General features: G+C 38.4%; 1 protein-coding gene across 7 annotated transcripts in view; it reads right to left on the reverse strand.

Moving 5' to 3' along the window:
• The window catches only part of RYR2 (ryanodine receptor 2), a 746,950-nt gene that overhangs the window by 187,194 nt on the left and 538,786 nt on the right, over positions 1–20,970 (reverse strand). For all 7 annotated transcript variants that reach the window (XM_067025663.1, XM_067025662.1, XM_067025661.1 and 4 more), the window contains 9 exons: positions 19,778–19,892; positions 17,492–17,624; positions 17,178–17,281; positions 14,065–14,200; positions 13,335–13,521; positions 11,480–11,585; positions 8,673–8,793; positions 2,474–2,643; positions 702–922 (listed from right to left, as the gene is read on the reverse strand). In XM_067025663.1, coding sequence (XP_066881764.1) covers positions 702–922; positions 2,474–2,643; positions 8,673–8,793; positions 11,480–11,585; positions 13,335–13,521; positions 14,065–14,200; positions 17,178–17,281; positions 17,492–17,624; positions 19,778–19,892 — 1,293 coding nt within the window. The remainder of the gene's footprint in view (positions 1–701; positions 923–2,473; positions 2,644–8,672; positions 8,794–11,479; positions 11,586–13,334; positions 13,522–14,064; positions 14,201–17,177; positions 17,282–17,491; positions 17,625–19,777; positions 19,893–20,970) is intronic.

Consider the following 20,970-nt stretch of genomic DNA (forward strand, 5'->3'; position numbering starts at 1 on the left):
CTCCCTCAGTCCCATCTGGCTCCTACACCCATATGCTCGTTCCACTATGACTGAAAACCTTTCCTTTACCAATGTACTGGGCAGGCTGCAAGCTTTCACCTCCAAGAGCTCCTGTCCATCAGAAAGAAACCATTACCCTTGCTAGAGGCCTGAGAAATTGTCACTTTTGACTGTCAGAACCTCAAAAGGAGAAGATATGCTTCTGGTTTTCAGAGTAAGACCTTCAAACACGTCTATCTATAGGAAGCGGCTTTCCAGGCTGGAGGAAATAGTCTGTCTTCATCACTGTCACAATAGGTCATACTTTAATATGATACTACATATATTTTTTATCTTTAATAAGTCTCTGTTTTCTCTTCTCTTCTGGAAGAGGAGTTAAAACCATCACACAGTGAAAAGGGGAGAATCTATTAATATTACACTAACGTGGCCGGCGACACCTCACACGCCAACATCCAGAATAGCATCATTGGTCCAACACTGAATCCAATGGCTAGATACCGAGACAGTCTTGGAGGAACACTCCTGAACTTGATCAGGAGCAAGGGAACTCTGGTTAAGGCTCATACCCCAGCACATAAAATGAATTAATTTTATGGTCCAGAAATTGTTGACAACATTCAGAACAATCTGTCAAGAGCCAGAGACTAAATTCTCTTTCTTAAAGAAGAAACTTGGTATAGACTTCATTGCCCACTTACCCACAAATAGAAAGTAAACACACTTCTATGGCATCTCGTTGAGCTTTGGTAAGTGAGCAGCCCTTAGAAAGTCTGTACACGGTGTGAAGCAATGAGTCAATGAGGGACGCATGGTGCTCAGTGCCAGCAAAAAGAGGAGCACATCTTGTTAACAAAGGCAACACGGCCGTGCAAAGGTACCGATTGAGGGCCAGGGCCATGTCTGTAGCGCTCAAAGCAGCCTAGAAAGGAATCGGAGAGGAGACAGTCATTTGTGTTGGGCAGGAGACAACTTTCAAAGGGACCCACGAGTTGACGTGTACTTTCATTACCTAGAAAATGACAAAAGTACGTAATACGGAAATGGATTCCTCTGTTACAGATTTACCTGTGGTTTGTATGCTTTTTTATCACTAAAAACAATCAATTTTCAATTGCTCATAAATAGATAAAAATGAATGAAGTAATATCTATTTCTTCAAAAATCCCCAGAGTTTCATGTTCTAAAATAAAATATTGGGGGCTTCCCTGGTGGCGCAGTGGTTAAGAATCCGCCTGCCGACGCAGGGGAAAACGGGTTCGAGCCCTGGTCCAGGAAGATCCCACATGCCGTGGAGCAACTAAGCCTGTATGCCACAACTAGTGAAGCCCCTGAGCCTGTAGCCCGTGCTCTGCAACAAGAGAAGACACCACAATGAGAAGCCCACGCACCACAACGAAGAGCTGCCCCCGCCCACCACAACTAGAGAAAGCCCGCGCACAGCAACGAAGACCCAATGCAGCCAAAAATAAATAAATAAATTTTAAAAAAATTTTTAATAAAATAAAATATCGGTAGGATGGATGAAAGATAAAGACACTAATGATATCAAAGAATGTGAGTGCTTCCCTTTACTAGGAGAGGTAAGAGAAAGGAGTTTATTCTCACAGTAGATCTCAAATACATAAATTCTTTCTGAATTCTATGTATGAGTATTAATTATATTTCTGTTCATGTCCGCCGGCCTCAATAAGCAAAGGCTGATTGTCCTACCATGTTATCAACTATACTGCTTAGGTTCAGAATTTCACATGAACACAACCAAAAAAGAACAAAAATATTCAGTTTCATTTTTGTGATTCTCCTCTCACAGCTTTCACTATTGACAACTCAAGATCTGATTTCCTCTGATATCAAAGACTCATTTAATTGAGAATAAAAAGAGGTATTATTATTATAGAGGTATTATAAAGAGGTATTATTATAGCTACTAGAATAACATTTAGAGTTTCAGCTTATTTTACAATGTTTCAAATGGTAGATAATCTGATAACGGCAGATTCTCAATACTGGCCACTGGATTCACAGGACAGATTTGAGCCTATATGTACATTAATAAATGAAGGCACCAGGATGATACTGTAATTGGCATGACTCAACAATGTCCACTAAACCTTCTCAATACTTTAACTGCTTTTGTTGAGATGGATGATTATTTATGTTGACTTCAAAGTGAACAGGAGCCACTGTGACCTCCCAAATTAGGGTTATGTACATTTTCTCTTGTCTTCCATTGCACCTGATCAGAATTCTTATCTTACTCTTCAGGTTGTCCACTTTCTCCACTATTCAATGAATTCCTTGAGGATATAGTCTATTTTGTTTTCTGTTTACCCTATGCTTGCCTAAAAATATAACAGGCACTCAATAACCATTTGGTGACAATGAATGAATGAATATATCTATGAAAGAATATCACATGGCAGAGACTGAAGAGTTAAAAGTTGCAGAAGTCATTTGTTCAGATCATTACCGTATCTAAAGAAGCAGCAGCCCGCAGATCTGGCAGAAAGCCAACCTCGAGAAGATGGAGGAGGAAATCTTGAACCTCAATTCCATAGACCCTGTCAAGGAACAAAACCATGGCTGCCTTGTGATCTGGGCAAAACCCCGCAGACATGTCAGGCTCCACCACATTCCCATCTAAAAAAGAGAAGGTGACACACTGTTATTAATGAAATAGATTACAAATGGCTACTTTCCAGCCTTCTGGTGTTTTAAATAAAGTTATCTGGTGAATGGTTTTCTGTTTCTCTACTACCCTCAAGCAAGGGCTGGGACTTAGCTGAGGCAATATGCCAGTGCAATGTAAATCCATGGTCATTTAAGTGTTATTTGGGCATCCATTTGTTAACTGTGTATATGATTAGGACAGAGCATTAGGCCAGATACCGAGAAGGAAACAAAATGGCACCCAAATTCCAAACTGTAAAACTAAGAGTAAATATCATAAAGCTAAAGTGTAAGGCAAGGTTTGCATTCTTTTCAATACAAGGACCTCCTGAAGACTTAATAAAACATTAATAAAGTTCATGTACCCTATGTGATAATCATGGTACATTTATATCATTTACATATTTATGGCTTAGACAATTACAGAATAATGAACAAAACTCCAGGAACCAGCCTGACTTTCAAATGAAAGATGTTTCATTAATCATAATAGCATTTAATAACATTTAAAACATATCTGAGAGACATATTATTTTCTCTATCAACAGTCAATGCTTGATGCCTATATAGAGGAGTGAACTCCTTAGTGTAAGTCTGTAGATTCATAGAGGGGATCACTGATATGAAGAATTAGGGAATTATGTGCCCATTGAAAATACTGGAGAACATACTTGTTTTCTGTTTCACCATGTGATAATTATGCCACATTGCTGCTGACCACACACTATAAGACTCTGCAAATACTATCACAGAATCTTTATTACTGATGCAATGTTGGAGAATGAAGGATCCAGGGAAAGATGATACATGACCATACCCATCCTGAAACAATACAGTCACAACGTTTTTGTTTTCATTCACAGTCGATGAATGAATTTGATATTTGAATCATGAAAATGAACAAATAACAATGTTTTAAAGGAAATTAGACTGAAGACTAATACCAAATCACTTCCATTCCTTATAATTAATAACTAATACACCTAATACCTTCCCCTTCCTGTAATTACAATAATAAGAATAACAGTGCTTGTCATTTGTGCTGTTGTCAGGTATTATGTTAGGAATGTTCCAGACACACTTTCATACAATCTTCCCATGTGCACTATGAAGGTGGTATTATTATCTTCCTTTAACACAAGATAAAAGCCGACTTTTAGGGAAGTTAAATAACTTGTCCAAAATTGCACATCTAGTCACTGGCAAAGTTAGATTTAAACTAAGTAAAACTGGATTTAAAATCCAACCTGAGGTAATTTAATCCTTAGGTTAAATCAGCATGCTCTAATTTTTGATTAAAAATCTACATGAGGGGCTTCCCTGGTGGCGCAGTGGTTGAGAATCCGCCTGCCAATGCAGGGGACACGGGTTCGTGCCCCGGTCCGGGCAGATCCCACATGCCGCGGAGTGGCTGGGCCCGTGAGCCATGGCCGCTGAGCCTGTGCGTCCGGACCCTGTGCTCCGCAACGGGAGAGGCCACAACAGTGAGAGGCCCGTGTACCACAAAAAAAAAAAAAAAAAAAAAAAAAAAAAAAAAACCTACATGAAATTCCAGTTCCATTCTCCTAAAAAAAATCACAATATAGGTAGTTTATAGTTATAGGATTCTATTCTTCGAACAGAAAGCTGTGCCTAAGGAAATGATAAGCAACTCACTGATCTTGAAATAAGATTTGTTTTTTAAACACTCATTCAGGTGGACATTCATTTTAAGGAATGCTACAACTCCAGCTGCCTGGGAATGAAGACTCATGGATTGGCTGCTGCTTTATGTTCTCTATCTCCTCATACACACCGGGCACAATACAGCTGATGAACTGCCTCCTCGCAGACTCCTGGAGAATGAACTGGCACAAGGAGGGCCAGCTGCACTGGCTTTACCCTGTGCTGCCTGCATTATTCATCCACCTAAAATTACTACCTCAGACAATCTGCCCAAACCTGTCTGGACCAAGAGCTGCAGGAAAAGAATATCTACTTTTGAGATTAGGTACTTGCTCCTTAATTTTTCTAAACTCCAACTTCTTTCATTATCATTTTGGGGTACCCTCTAGTTCCAGGATAAGTATAATAAAAATATATGAGACCCATCAGAATGGCCCTCATCGAAAAGTCTACAAACAACAAATGCTGGAGAGTTGTGGAGAAAAGGGAACTCTGCTACACTGTTCGGGGGAATGCAAATTGGTGCAGCCACTATGGAGAACAGTATAGAGGTTCCTTAAAAAACTAAAAATAGAGCTACCGTATGATCCAGCAATCCCTCTCCTGGGCATATATCCAGAGAAAACCATAATTCGAAAAGATACACGCACCCCTGTGTTCAGCGCAGCACTATTTACAATAGCCAAGACAAACTAAAGCAAACTAAAGGTCCATCAACAGAGGAATGGACAAAGATGTGGTACATATATACAATGGAATATTAGGCAGCCATAAAAAAGAACGAAATAATGTCATTTGCAGCAACATGGATGGACCTAGAGATGATCATACTAAGTGAAGTAAGTTAGACAAAGACAAATATCATATGATTTCACTTATATGTGGAATCTAAAAAATGATACAAATGGGGCTTCCCTGGTGGCGCAGTGGTTGAGAGTCCGCCTGCCGATGCAGGGGACACGGGTTCGTGCCCCGGTCCGGGAGGATCCCACATGCCGCAGAGCGGCTGGGCCCGTGAGCCATGCCCGCTGAGCCTGCGTGATCGGAGCCTGTGCTCCGCAACGGGAGAGGCCACAAGAGTGAGAGGCCCGCGTACCGAAAAAAAAAAAAAAAAAAAAAAAAAAAAAATGAACTTATTTACAAAACAGAAAACAGACTCACAGACTTTGAAAACAAACCTATGTTTACCAAAGGGGAAAGGTGGTGGAGGGAGGGATAAATTAGGAGGTTGGCACTGACATATACACACTACTATATATAAAATAGATAATCAACAAGGACCTACTGTATAGCACAGGGAACTCTACTCAATACTCTGTAATAACCTAATTGGAAAAAGAATCTCAAAAAGAACAGATATATGTATATGTATAACTGATTCACTTTGCTGTACACTTGAAACTAACACAACATTATAAATCAACTATACTCCAATACAAAATAAAAATTAAAAATTAAACTCATGGACTAGGAAAAAAATGTATGAGAAAGGCCTTAGCTAATGCTGAGGGGCAGGGTACTAATGTTTAGAGACAAACTTCACATACTAAATACAGAACATATAATAGGAATTATCAACAATAGCTGGTGATGCTCAAAGAACCAAATGACTTGTCATTGAAACCGAAGAAGAAATATTGAGGTTTGAGTTTTTAAAGTTGATTTAATACATACCACAGCAAAACGAAAACCTACAAGTTTCTGTCTACATTCTCCATAAAAAGAAAGAAGTTTAAAAAAAAAAAAAGCATCAATTTAACAATGGCCAGTAGATGGTGTTTTAAAAGTTAGCTTTCAGTGTGGCTGTGATAGTTCACCAAAAATCCTTTAAATCCTAAGGTAGACAACATACTGCATATTTATGTCAAAAAAGTCATAATGTTACTATAACCCAACTAAATAGGACAGGAAAGAAACTAACTTGGAAAATCTTAAAGGCTAGTAAAGACAGATAACTGGAGGAAAAGGAGGTATATTGAGACTTTTGGGGCAATTCTGGAGTCCTTGTTTTTGGTTCTTTGTTATTACTGATTTTAACCATAAAGGCTAGCATTTCTTTATTCCCTAATCTGTGTGTCACTGGTATTATTCTTATCTTTTTTCCTGAGAGTATCAATTTTGTGGTTCAAAACGTAGGAGAAAGACAAGATATTTTAGTTAAGTAAATGAACGCGAGTTAGAAGTAAGATGAAAAGAATGTAAACGAGGAGAGTCTGTTTATACACAAGAAAAAGAAACTGCCTAAAGTGGGGAAGACAAAAAGCTAGGGGACAGTTTTTAAGGTCCAGCTTTCCCTAAATTTAGAATGAGTATTCAGTTATCATGGCTGTTTGTGTCACCGGAAGATGCGGGCACGTAAGGTTAGCAAACACGAAACTTTACTTCCTAACACTACGGCCGGAAAGTAGGGTAGACCACTTGCCATTACACAGTGGTCCCCTCATTCTAGACTTGAGGCATTGACAGCTAATCTTCTCTGGACATAATTCATGAAAAGAAAAGGGTCATCACGTGTACTTCCTATCTAATTGTGCTTTTGTTCTAAAATCAGAAGTTTGTATAAAAATGATATAAGTAACAATATCCAATAAAGTCTGGAAAACAGAGCAAAACTGCCATTGGAAGAAGGGAGAATAAAGTATAATTTGGGACCTAACATATCTTTTAGGTGCCTTCAGTAACTACTTAAATTTTTTTTTTAATGGGAGGCAGAGAGTGAATTACCAACAGGGAATTAGGCCTTGGGCCCAGGCCATGTGCCATTTCTGTTGTAGTCTAGGCTAGTGCAGGGGCTCAGCATGGGGGAGAATCAGGACCCTATCACCACCTCCACAGTAAAGCATCAGCTCGTCACTCCATCCTTCCTGAGCTGGGCCTTCCCATCTCCTCCCAACCTAACGCAAGCAGGGCTGTAAGGAATCACAGCTTCTGGGCGTTTACATGGAGAGTCTGTTGACTTTATTTTACGTGCTTTTGAGATAACACTGGAAAACTAATCACAAGCAGTTCTAAACTAAAAATGGCATGTTGTAAAAGAACAATAAACGTTGAGTTAAAATGGGGAGAAACAAATCTTTCCAAAATGTTCTCTGTCTTGAAAAGAGCACTTCTTTCAACACACTGGCAATTTTTAAATCACTAAGTCAAAACCTATGACCATTGTTTCAGAAAAAATGTATTATAAGAAAGTGACCACGAAAACTAACAAAAAGAGTAAATTAAGGTGTTGCTGTCAAGAAAGAGAATAGGGGACCAAAGAACTCTAGGAGAGACATTAGATGAAACAGTTGAGATGCTTATTTCCCTTTTCTGGAAACAGAAATGTCACCTGAAAAAGAATTAAAATCTCTGTGGAAACAGAGCTGTTTAAAAACAATGCATGTAGAAAATATTTTACAAAAAATATATTTTTGGGGGGCTTCCCTGGTGGTGCAGTGGTTGAGAGTCGGCCTGCCAATGCAGGGTACGTGGGTTTGTGTCCCCGTCCAGGAAGATCCCACATGCCGCGGAGCGGCTGGGCCCATAAGCCATGGCCGCTGAGCCTGCGCGTCTGGAGCCTGTGCTACGCAAAGGGAGAGGCCACAGCAGTGAGAGGCCCACGTACAGAAAAAAAAAAAAAAAAAAAAAAAAAAAAAAAAAAAATATATATATATATATATATATATATATATATATATATTTTTTTTTTTAATTGGGGTATAGTTGCTTTACAATGTTGTGTTAGTTTCTGCTGTATGATGAAGCTAATCACCTATATGTATACATATACTCCCTCCCTCTTGGACCTCCCTCACACCACCCCTCCATCCCACCACTCTAGGTCACCACAGAGCACCAAGCTGATCTCCCTGTGCTATACAGCACGTTTCCACTAGCTATCTATTTTACACATGGTAGTGTATATATGTCAATCCAAATCTCCCAATTCATCCCTCTATGTCCACACATCCGTTTTCTACATCTGCATCTCTATTCCTTCCCTGCAAACTGGTTCATCTGTATCATTTTTCTAGATTTCACATATATGCGTTAACATATATACAGTGGAATATTACTCAGCCATAAAAAGGAATGAAATTGGGTCATTTGTAGAGATGTGGATGGCTCTAGAGTCTGTCGTACAGAGTGAAGTCGTAAAGAGAAAAACAAATATTGTATATTAACACATATATGTGGAATCTAGAAGAATGATACAGATGTAGTTCATTTTTTAAAAGAAACTTATGTAGTGTAACTATGCTGCAGGGAAAGAAACCATGGGCACTGATGATCTTATTGAAAACATCACACCATCCACGTCCTACTGAATTACAAAGAATGGAAATTCACCTTACCTTTGGCTATCGTTGGCATCTGAAAAGCAATGTTGATTACTCCCACCAAATCTCCCAGTGGAATCAGGGATCTCAAAATAGACCTGATTCTGATGGCTTCTCCCTTAGCAGCATGAATCAACTACAGGCAGAAAAATAAAGGAACAAAGAATAACTTTGTGAAATCAGTGTTCTAATTCTATCTAGAAAATTGGAAGAATGGGAATCCAAGTCTAAAATAATTTTCTGTTAATTTTATATATATATATATAAAGTTAGACCTCTTTAATAACAGAACCACTCTATGATTCAACAATTCCACTCCTGGGTATATATCCAAAGAAAACAGAAACACCAATTCAAAAACATATATGTACCCAAATGTTCATAACAGAATTGCCTAGATATAGCACCCTAAGTGTCCATCAACAGAAGAATGGATAAAGATGTGGTGTGTATGTCTACCTATCCATATCTATATCTATATAGATATGGATAGATAGACACACACACAACAGACTACTACTCAGCCATAAAAAAGAATGAAATTTTGCCATGTGCAACAAAATGGGTAGAACTGGAGGGCATTATCCGTAGTGAAATAAGTCAGACAGAGAAATACAAACACTGTACATGATCACTACAAGTGGAATCTAAAAGATAAAACAAATGAACCAATATAACAAAACAGAAACAGACTCACAGTTACAGAAAACAAACTGGTGGATACAAATGGGGAGAGGGAAGGGGGGAAGGGCAAGACGGGTAGGGAATGAAGAGCTATAAGCTATTATGTATAAATAAATAAGATACAAGGTTATATTGTACAGCACAGGGAATACAGCCAATATTTTATAATAACTTTAAACAGGGTATAACCTATAACAATACTGAATTACTATGTTGTACACCTGAAACTAATATAATATTGTACATCAATTATACTTTAATTAAAAAATTTTCAATTAAAAATAAATAATAAAGTTGAAACTCTCTCAGAAAGTGCTGTTTCAGGCTTACAGACAGATATCTACTTGCCACACAATTTTCATTGACTTCAGCACACACTGAGTCACATACTGCAGTCTAGGCCAACAGGTATATCCATTAGAATAATAATTTTTATCCTCTCTGGGGTATTAAAGTATTTTAAGACTGATAAGTCTGTGAATGCTTACCCCTCAAAATTACATATAAATATCTATCCATAACATGAGCAATAATACTAAGTGAAAAATTATTATCTTTAGGTTCTGAACATATACTAATATTTAGGCTGGTTTAACCTTTTTTGTTTTGTGATAAAAATGTAATTGTATATCCACCTATATTCTACCCCGATTTCTCCCAAGGATGGGTTTATAATGTTGGGGAAAATGGTGAACATGGATCCTAACAGGTGTTTTAGACCTTCACTAGCTAATGAAGTATCCATGAAGATCGTGGACCTGACATAGTCAAGGATCTCAGCCCATCTCTGCAACAGACTGGAAGCTTCCAAAGCCAGGAAACGCATCTGTTCCTTCACCACAGAGTGTGAAACACAAGCACAATTTCTGACACCTAGGAAGTCCTCAATTAATGGTTGTTGAAGGTGAATAAATTTCTGAAGTGCCAAGGTCAGTCCCTTATTAAGTCACTTGGTTGTTTTTCCCTTTAATATAATAGAACAAAAATCTTCTATTTATTAGCATAATTTCTCTCATGGTTCCTTTGATCTTCCACTTTAACAGGAAAAGAATGAATATTGTGAGCATAAAGTTTTTTCTCTGCAATGACCTTCCAGCACACAAATTTTTGATAGTCTATTCCCATTTACTATAATGAAACTCTCATTGACAGCAAGTTAAGTCGTTACAAAAAATCAAACTCCAGGTTTTCTAACATTCTAATATTTCTCCATCCTGCGATTCCTCTCTGTTCACAACAAAAGACTACATCCAGAAAGCAAGAAAGTTTTAACCTATGGGTGTGAGAGAAAGAGACAAAAACAAACAAGCAAACCCCACTCCCCCTACACACACCCCAAAAAAGACATAGATTCGAAGGGTAGGGAGAAACGTGATGTGTTATAACAGTCACTTTGGTTTCACACTCAGAGCAGTTAGAAGTGTATTTGCTTTCTTCCCCAGGACTGGTCAATGTGCTTCAGACTCTGGCTGTTCCCATCAACAGATCATGAAGCTAATTTTATGGACCCTGGCTAGCATTTTTAAAATTAATATAATGGAAGAAAACAGAATAGATTAGAATAAAGTAGAAAATAGCAGAATGTATTACAGAGTTAAAAGTAAGTATCGTTCCATGAACTTCAATTACCTTTTGGTCAAAAAATTTATGAAAACACTAATCAATAGGGTCTACATAGCTCTTTCCTTTCCCCTGACCTGCTGCCAGCCCCACTTTCCCTTAAACCAGTGGCCAGCACGTAGCAGCTCCTTCAAAAGGACTAAATATTATATATCAAGGAAACAACCCTTGATAGGAGTGGTGCTTTCTGCATGCACTAAAACAGGAAAGGACACTGTATAAGAAAAATAAGTTCTTTCCTTCTTAAAGTGTGGGGAGGCTTATATGAGTTTTAGAGATATATTAGTAACTGACTATTCTATTAATGACTCATAATGAAATCTCTTCACTAATTTTTGTAACCAAGAAGATATTTCCAACTAAACAAACACTTGTTCAGCAACGAGGCTGCAGCGATTATTTTTAATGGAGCATGAAGATTGCTGGTTTTGGATACTTCTGTGGGTTTTGCCAGTGATGGATGTCTTAACAAAGAGGAATAAGCCAGGAGTTTTGTTCTTGGACCCCACAGCACTTACATGCATTTCGGGAGCACAGCGTCCTAACAGGTCAATCAAAGCTGCATAAAATGTCATGATGGCATTCCCCATGTGGATGGTATCATCTTCCTCCTCTTCTGTATCACTTTCGTGGATTTTTCAAAAGAAACAGAAAGAAAAACAAATGGGATAATAAAATGACGTTTCAGATTTATTACATACTTCACAGAGGAAAGGGACCAGTACGGTAATTAATTCTGCCTCTTCTGACACGTTTCACATATGTGTTTAATACACAGCTTGACATTTCAAAAAGGAAAATAAAAATGGGTTAAAGACAAGATTTGAGGTTCTATCACCAAGAAGGCGTCTGTAGGAACTTTAATATTAAGATTCCTTCAAAATGGAAAAAAAAAAGATGAATTATTAATTTGATGGATTCTGCTCATTTCTACTGGCAAACAAGATATTAACAGAAAATAATTGATTGAAGAACTTGGTAAGTTTACTTTTGTCAATAGCATACATTTAGAGAAAGGGTGACAAAGATCTGGCCTATAAGATGACATATATACAAGGCACCCAGTACAGTGATTTGCCCAGAGTACTTCATAAACGTGATTTCATTTCCTCACCTCCCTCTTTACTCTGCCCCACCCACTCACTCCCAAGTAATACAACATGAAAAACATAAATATTTCATTATCTCATTGATGAGAGACAAATGTGGATGGCCCTGGAAGATCATGTCATTCCTCGCTTAGTGGCCTGGCCAACAGCTGCCTCAGCTGGACTCAGCAGTCTGCAGAGTAACAGCAAGGCCTGTTGACAATATTGTTCCTCGCAAGCAATGCCGTTCCCAAGGCCCTCAGGCGCACACCCGCTCAGGTGGTACTCGACCAGCAATATCTTGGTATATTTTCTACTTGTTAGAAAAACTAAGGGATTCCTAGTTCCTCAACAACTAACTGATAAATACGTAACTTGCTCTTGGAGTGCTCCCAGCCTGGAACCCTGGCCTTGCTGTCGATGGAACATTTACACCAGATCTCTAAGTGGGAGAACCCGGGTTTGCAGGACTACCTCTTTGCTTGGAAAATTGCCTCCAATAAGCCCTATGTTATATCTTTACCAGTGGTGCTAGCAGTGTGGTTACATGGCCCCCTAGCAGGACACTCAGCTCCACAGATTAAAAAACTAGGAAGCTGGGACCTCCCTGGAGGTCCAGTGGTTAAGACTCCATGCTTCCACTGCAGTGAACATGGGTTCGAACCCTGGTCGGGGAACTAGATCCTGCACGCCACGTGATGAGGCCAAAAAAGAAAAAAAAGGAAGGAACACACCTGGATGAATTTATTGCTGGAATCAAGTATTAACAACAAAGACAATGGAGAAATGTAAGGTAGTCGCTGCCTCCCTGGTCACCAAGACCTTAATAAAGCATTTTACTCCTCAAAGTGACAACATCCCCTTTTCTCTGCCAACACGCCAGTTTAGTTAAGTCCCCATCCTCTTGCTAACGGTCTCTTTCTCTCTTATTATTATCATGGAAACTCATTTCAGCTAACCTCCCAGTAAACTCTATTCTAATTTCAAAGGCTCACCTGCCATCATCTGTAAGAACTCACTGAGGAAATTCACAAAATACATCTCCTCCTACAACCTAAGTTTTTTTCGACTAAATCCATACAATCTTCCTGAGGTCTCTCTTTGTTCATTCACCCTATTCCAGCAGCAAATTCCATCCCTTCTCTCAAAACACATTTCATTTTCAAGGGAAGAAATCCATAGTACCAGAGAATTATACTGCAATTAAGAGAATGCAAATTATATTTTGTAAAATTAAATGTCAAGTAGTATCATTTAATCTTAAGAGTGTGTATATTCGACCTACGGGGTTTTGCTGGATCCACTAGTTGGTGAGGGACCATCTCGAGAAGGATCCTCAGCTATTTTTATGGCTTCTTCCATGGCTGCGAGCAGACCATTCCCACCTTCCCCCCTCAAGGCAGGACCGAAACACTCAGGCCTCCGGATGAGCAATCTCACCACAACATTTGCATTCTCCTCCACGCTTTCCCCTAAGATCAAACAGGGAACAGGAGTAAGCAAACTGACTACATGGACATTCTGAGCAAACAAAGTTTACTAAACTGCTCATATTTAAAGAAAAATAACTAAAACCTAATAAGGTAGTAGTAGAGTCAAAGTTGAATCCAAATTACTAGTGTTCTGTCCATAAGACTCAGTAAATTTCTTTTCTTGCACTTAAAATTTTCCAAGTAAAGAAAAGCATGATGGAGGTATAAACTATTCATTTTTGTTAATTTGTTATAGGAAGTGAAGTCTTGATCCTAGCTATTATTAGCATCTAATTATAAAAACAGCAAGAATGTAAGTGCCTAAAATTTTTTATTTAATAACGAAAGCCCAGCATCACGATCAACATAAATATTACAAAATAAATTACTACTGTGAAAAAGCCTACTGAATATAAAATATTCAATTTCTTTGCTACTGTCTACTTCCTTCATGAAAATGCTGGGATGCCTCATTATTTTACACATCTATTTTTTTTGCAGTTTTAATAATGACCATAAGAGACCCTAAGCAATTCATCCTACCATTACAGAAGACAGCAAATCTGAGAAAGTCAAGGTATCTCTCTCCTTCAACTGGATTCCACCCAATGTCTGGATAACCCTTTGACACCAGCATCTGACAGCTTTGCAGTCCACAACCAGCCAAATATCGCACCACCTGCAAAAACAAGATCATAAACAAAAACGTTACCCTTTGGGTGAGATACTCATTAGAAGCTTGCACTAGACATGGTAAATGTTACTACCAAGGGATGGTTTAAAACGCATGCATTTTTCCAAGTTCTTTTTAATCTCAGTATTAAGAAATACTGACAAACTGTAACAAAGTGCTATCATAGTAAAAATGTTTATGAATGAACTCTATGAAAAAAATATTCCTATATTTCATATCATTTGAGACTTTTACCTACAAGAGTCATACTATTTGATAAACTTCAAAAATGCCTGATGGCCTCTGGCCCGGTGTAAAACCTGAATCCATCTGAGATAGTGAAAGATCCATCTGAGATACGATGATATTTTAAAGAAGTGAATTTACTTCCAAAATAAAATATCAGTGTAATGGTGGAAGGGGTGTGTGTGAGAGGACACCTAGAGAAGTGGAGAGAACTAAGCTCAGAGTCAAATATCGTTGGGTTCAAATCTGATCTGCATTAGAACTTAGTGTATCATCTTTTTTTTTTTTTTTTTTTTTTGCAGTACGCGGGCCTCTCACTGTTGTGGCCTCTTCCGTTGCGGAGGAGCACAGGCTCTGGATGCACAGGCTCAGCGGCCATGGCTCATGGGCCTAGCCGCTCCGCGGCATGTGGGATCTTCCTGGACCGGGGCACGAACCCGTGTCCCCTGCATCGGCAGGTGGACTCTCAACCACTGCGCCACCAGGGAAGCCCTAGTGTATCATCTTGAACCACGTTTCACTGTCTATTAAGTTTGGGATAATACTACCAACCTTTCTGTTTTGTTAAACTTAACACATTAAAATTTCTGCTTAGCTTGGCCTTTTAAAATATTCTGTCTCATGTGAATGTTGGTTCTCTATATAAGATTTTATAACAGAACCAGTTTTAAAAGAAATCCCTAAAAAAAAAAAAAAGGAATCCCTAAAGAAGTCACTATCAATGGTAGCAGATGGTTGGAGGGGCAACTTATCAAACAAAATAAGCTATACCTAGCTCAGTCACAAGCTAAGCCAGGCTTAAAAATAAATAAATAATAAAGCTAAAAATATTTTACATCATCCTTATTGAGGTATAATTTATGTACAATAAATACACCTATTTAAAGTATAAATTCAATGATCTTTGAGAGATTTATCCATCTGTAAGAACCCACAATCAAGATGTAGAGCATTTTCCATTGCTCCGCAGGTCCCTGTGTCTTTTGCAGACCATCCGTCCCTACAAGGCTTGGTCCAGACAACCTGCTTTCTGCCACTACAAACTAGCTTACATGTTCTAGGACACTGATACATGCAGTCATCCATTATGGGTATTTCTGAGCCTGGCTTATTTCACTCAGAATAACGATTTTGAGATTCATTCATGCTGGAGTACATGTCAGTCCCTCATTCCTTTTTATAGCCTAATCATGGCAACTCACTACTTATGGAAATACCCCAGTGTTGTTTATCCATTCACCAGTTGTCTGGTGAGCTGTCTCCAGTTTTGGGCTCAGATGAATAAAGCCATTATCAACATCCATGTACACATCTCTGTGTGGACATATATTTGCATTACTATTGAGTAACTACCTAGGAGTGGAAAGGCTAGGTGCATAATTTTGTTAGGTATGTTTAACTTATTAAAAATAATGCCAAACTGCTTTCCAACTGACTTAACCATTTTTCATCCCAACAGCAAGTAAATGAGCATTCCAGTTGCTCCAAAGCCTACTCAGTGTTCAACATTGTCTACTTTTTAAAAATACTAGCTATTTTATCAGTGTGTAAATAAAAACATTTCAAATTATATATGGGAGAAAATTCTCCAGAGGTTATTTAGAGATGCAAAGCTTCATGATGCTTGACTGGAATGTCAGAAAGATTTGGGGAAGAGTTCACTTTTTCATGCTTTCAACAGCTATGCGTTGAGCGTCTACCCAGTGCCAATGCTAAGACTGGGAAAAAGCAATGAGCAGCCGAGAAAAAGATGCCCTGTACTCACTGGTCTTACATTATGGTAAGGAGTAGATTTTGAAAAATATGTAAATATACAGATTTTAGTAAAATATATTTGTATTAAAATGTAATTTTAAACCATAAATATTTAAACTATAGCACGGACACGGAAGAACGGAAAAGAAGGTGACTTTGGAGCAATGACTGGAAGGATGTCTGGAAAAGAGCCACGAGGACGTCTGGCAGAAGAATGTGGCAGATGGAGGGAACAGCAAGGGCAAAGGCCCTAGGGCAGGAGCACACCTAGCAAGTTCCAGTGACAGCAAGGGGTCCAGCGTGTCTGGAGCAAAAAGAGAGACCTGGAGAATTGCAGGAAATGAACTAAGACTGATTGGATGGAGCTACTGGAATGCCTCTAAGCGTATGCTCAAAGTGAGATAGAAGTCTTTCAAGAGTTCCAGGCAGAGGATTAATATGATCCTCTCAAGAGACTTACTCTGGCTGCAAGGGAGGGATCAGGAAGACCACTTAGAAAGCAACTGCAATTAAAACATGGGGGAAATTTATCCATATTTTGGTAAACATATATGTGGCCTAATATGCTTAGAGTGCATGGCCTTCAGTATATCAATGATACCTTGGCACTGTAATATGCAAAATTCTGTGATATAAATTGTATATATAAGATGTTGAAACAATTTCTTTGAAGAAATCTAAACTGTATGATTAAAGCAAAAGTGACAGCAGATTACCAGGAAAGGACAAAAATGCAAAATAATATAGAGTAATTTGATTCTCTTTCCAAAGAAAAATGCATGCAATCAGAGAAAATACCTTATCTCAAATTTCTTGTTCTTTATAATTTATAATATTACATATAAGTGTAACGTATTTATAATACATAGTATATTATAATTATAATAATTATAACTATAGTATAATTACATTTAAATATCTTCAGAAACCACTATGAACAAGTGTAATTCACACAAACACACAGGGCAGGGATGCTGTTTACCTTTTCCAGATCTGGCTCCCGCAAAGCTAAGGCTAGTTCATTATTATCCATCACTGAGGCTGCTGCCACGTCCAGTGGCGTTGAACCTCTCATAGCTGGTGAGGCTGTTAAATGAAACAAAGATGAAACAAAACCTGAATTGCACTGCAACTATGAATTCCACGTAAAAAAAAACCACTTTCACTTAGAATTTCTAAATGCAATACGTATCGTATCGTATTTCAATAATCCAACTTAATTTACATTAAAGTTTAAAATCGATATATAAATCCCTTTTATCTTAAAGATTAAATGAAAGTCATACATTTACTTACCAAGACCAACACTGCTGTTTTCCAGTAAATAACTGAGATGATCGAACATTGCTTTCTGATTCTGCCTACTTATACGACAGAAGTAACAGAGAAAACGGCAACAGTTGGCCACCATCTTGGGAAAAGTGATTTCCTACATAAAGAGCATTTAGTTAGCTGGGAAAGCAAAGGATCTTTATAAAATTGAGTTCTGAAGTTGAGGTCTCAATCAGATTGCCCATCCCTGTGTGTGTCCATGTCTGCCAAGCCTCAGGTACAGAAGACCTTCGAATGTCCAGACTTGGACTCATCTAGTCCTAGAGCCACCAAAAATCAAGCCTGGCACTAATTTGAAGCCTCACTGCCATCAATGGGTTGATCTGGAATTAATCTACAGCCCTAAACCTAAAGGTGGCATGGGCCTGCTTTAGGAACCAGACAGGCTCAGCTGTGATTCCTGACACATTATTAGCTGCACTTCCTTGGGGAATTATGTAATCTCACTGATTCTCTTCTGTAAAATTGTAATAAGATGGATGATAATATTTACTTCAGGCAAAGGAGGGAGAGTTCAATGAGACATATTGTGAAAAATACCCAGTTTAATATTTGGAACCACATAATAAGATGTTCTTATCATCAGTGTCGCTGTTGTATTGTTATTAAGATTCCAGGAACTCACATCCTCCCTGGCACATGACTCACCTCCTATGATGAACACCCTTCCTGGAAGGTCTGCCTGCTGGACCCCAGCAAACACATCTCCCCTGAGACCTAGCTCTTATTCTAGTATACCACAGATCATCCCCTAAAGACTCTAAGTCATCCTTAAACAGAGTATTTTATAAATATCGTTATAGGCCTGTCTAACTGGTAGTCGGAACATGAGAAATACGGAATCATGTCTATATTTTGAAAAACACATTTTAAAATTTCAAAAAAACCTGAAACATTTTGCAAATCAGAGGTCATGAAATTGTACTGCTTTATATGGAGTTATATATTATATTATTCTATTTGTTTGGTTTTAAATTTTTTTATTTTAAATTTTAATCATTGAAAACAGCAAATGCTATAAAGCATCATCTTCAAATCTTGGTCTGGATCAGGAATTTAGTGGAACCAACTATTGTCTGAGTCAAGGGAACGGGCAGGTCTCAAGAGCATGCTTGTGTTATGGACTTCTACTGTGATGGAAATGGATTTATAATTCAAAATCTTACAAAATTAGCATAGTATCAACTTTTAATGTTTCTAAATATCCCTTACGTGAGGATAATCTAGGAGACAGCAAATTACATGGCATAAGAAAAACCGTTATCAATATCAAAGAAAAAACTACAGTCAGACCTCTATATTTGCAGGTTCTACATTTGCAGATTCAACCAAAACTCAAAAAATGCCGCAAGTTCTAAAAAGCAAAACTTGGATTTGCTACGTGACAGCAACTATTTACATAGCATTTACACTGTATTAGGTATTATAAATGATCTAGAAATGAATTAAAGTATATGAGAGGATGTGCATTAAGTTATACACAAATACTATACCATTTCACCTAAGGGACTTGAGCATCTGTGGATTTTGGTACCTGCAGGAAGGTCCTGCTACCAATCCCTTGTGGATACTGGGGGATGACTGCAGAAGCATATCCAACTCTCAGTCTGTACAGTTTTGTTCAATTTTTTTTCAAAAAGTGTTCTTTAAAAAACACTCCTGGGGGCTTCCCTGGTGGCGCAGTGGTTGAGAGCCCACCTGCCAATGCAGGGGACACGGGTTCATGCCCCGGTCCGGGAAGATCCCATGTGCTGCAGAGTGGCTGGGCCCGTGAGCCATGGCTGCTGAGCCTGCGCTCCGCAACAGGAGAGGCCACAACAGTGAGAGGCCGGCATAACACACACACACACACACACACACACACACACACACACACACACACACACACACACACACACACACACACACACACACACACACACACACAGTCCTAACAGAATTACAGAAGTTCTCATTAAGAATATGACATGTGGGCTTCCCTGGTGGAGCAGTGGTTGAGAGTCCGTCTGCCGATGCAGGGGATACGGGTTCGTGCCCCGGTCTGGAAAGATCCCACATGCTGCGGAGCGGCTGGGCCCGTGAGCCATGGCCGCTGAGCCTGCGCGTCTGGAGCCTGTGCTCCGCAACGGGAGAGGCCGCAACAGTGAGAGGCCCGCGTACAGAAAAAAAAAAAAAAAAAAAAAAAAAGCCACGTACATATTCTAGGAGGTTACAATAAATGCCATCCCAAGAATCAAGGGTTTCCTTTACCTTGGACTCTCCACCTCCAAGGACATTCACCATGACCTCCATCACTGTCTCGTGCATCCCAAGTGCCCGCATGAGATTAGGGTGCTGGTAAAACACTTTATTATTCATGATATCCCTAGAAAGGACAACACAGGTACAAGGGAAACACAGAAGTCAGAGCAAAATTTAAATAAAAATGTATCTGAGATCATGATAAATCTTCCTGAAATAATTACTGGCATGTATAGAAAAGTAAGAACAATCATCATTAAGCCATAAAAGTTAATAAGCGCAATTGGGTCTTTCTCAAAAATACTGACAGCCTACCAAAAATAGCATACAAGTGTTCTACTACTCTCAATTATAAGAAATGTACTAAATAGGTAAACATTCATTTATATGAAACAGACTTTGCGACACTTATTCCTAGCTTTATGAATATCTAAATTCAATCTTATTTTGTATAGAAATATGAAGCAGTGTTATACCATGTTCTTATGAAAATTTCTGTATAAATAATTGTTGTATAAGTATCTCTGCTTTTCATGTATGCTTTTTTAGTACTATATTCATTATGTGTATGTTTAGTAACAGTAGTGTTATTTCCTTCCACATTTATGTTATCATTCTGACGAAATGCTTTTAAAGGATACACGTTCTCCCAGAGAAACTGAATACACATGAAGTCCAGGTGCGAATAATCCAACTCATTAAAAGGGATATTTAATTTAAAGAAACAGCAGCAGACGATACCTAGAATGTTTTGTATTATTATTATTGCATTACACATTATTACAATACTTATGTAAAGGTACTTTCAAAGATCTTAATGTTTAGCACTCCTTGCAAATAAACAGCTCTGTTGATCTTTATTTTAACATATAGCAAATCATGCAAGAGTCTTTTCTATAAAACACTTTCTTGTTGGAGCCAGAGCAAGAAAATAATGTACAAGCAACGCGAAACCTGAAACTTTCCCTTTGAATCAGTTACCTTAATTGAGTCACTCACCTATTCATTTAGTCATATACTAATTTTTAGTTATTCTGGCTCCATCAAGAAAGTGGAATAGTGTGATTCTTTCCTTTTTTTTTTTTGGTTTTAGTTCTTCGCTTTTAATTTAGCTTTGTTTAGGTTTGTGCTAATGAAGACAGTTTTTAGGTAGCACAACTCAGAAAAATGACTTGGGGGCCCACGGCTAATGCAGGTCTGAT

The sequence above is a fragment of the Kogia breviceps genome, chromosome 2, assembly GCF_026419965.1.
Source record: "Kogia breviceps isolate mKogBre1 chromosome 2, mKogBre1 haplotype 1, whole genome shotgun sequence".
Classification (NCBI taxonomy): domain Eukaryota; kingdom Metazoa; phylum Chordata; class Mammalia; order Artiodactyla; family Physeteridae; genus Kogia; species Kogia breviceps.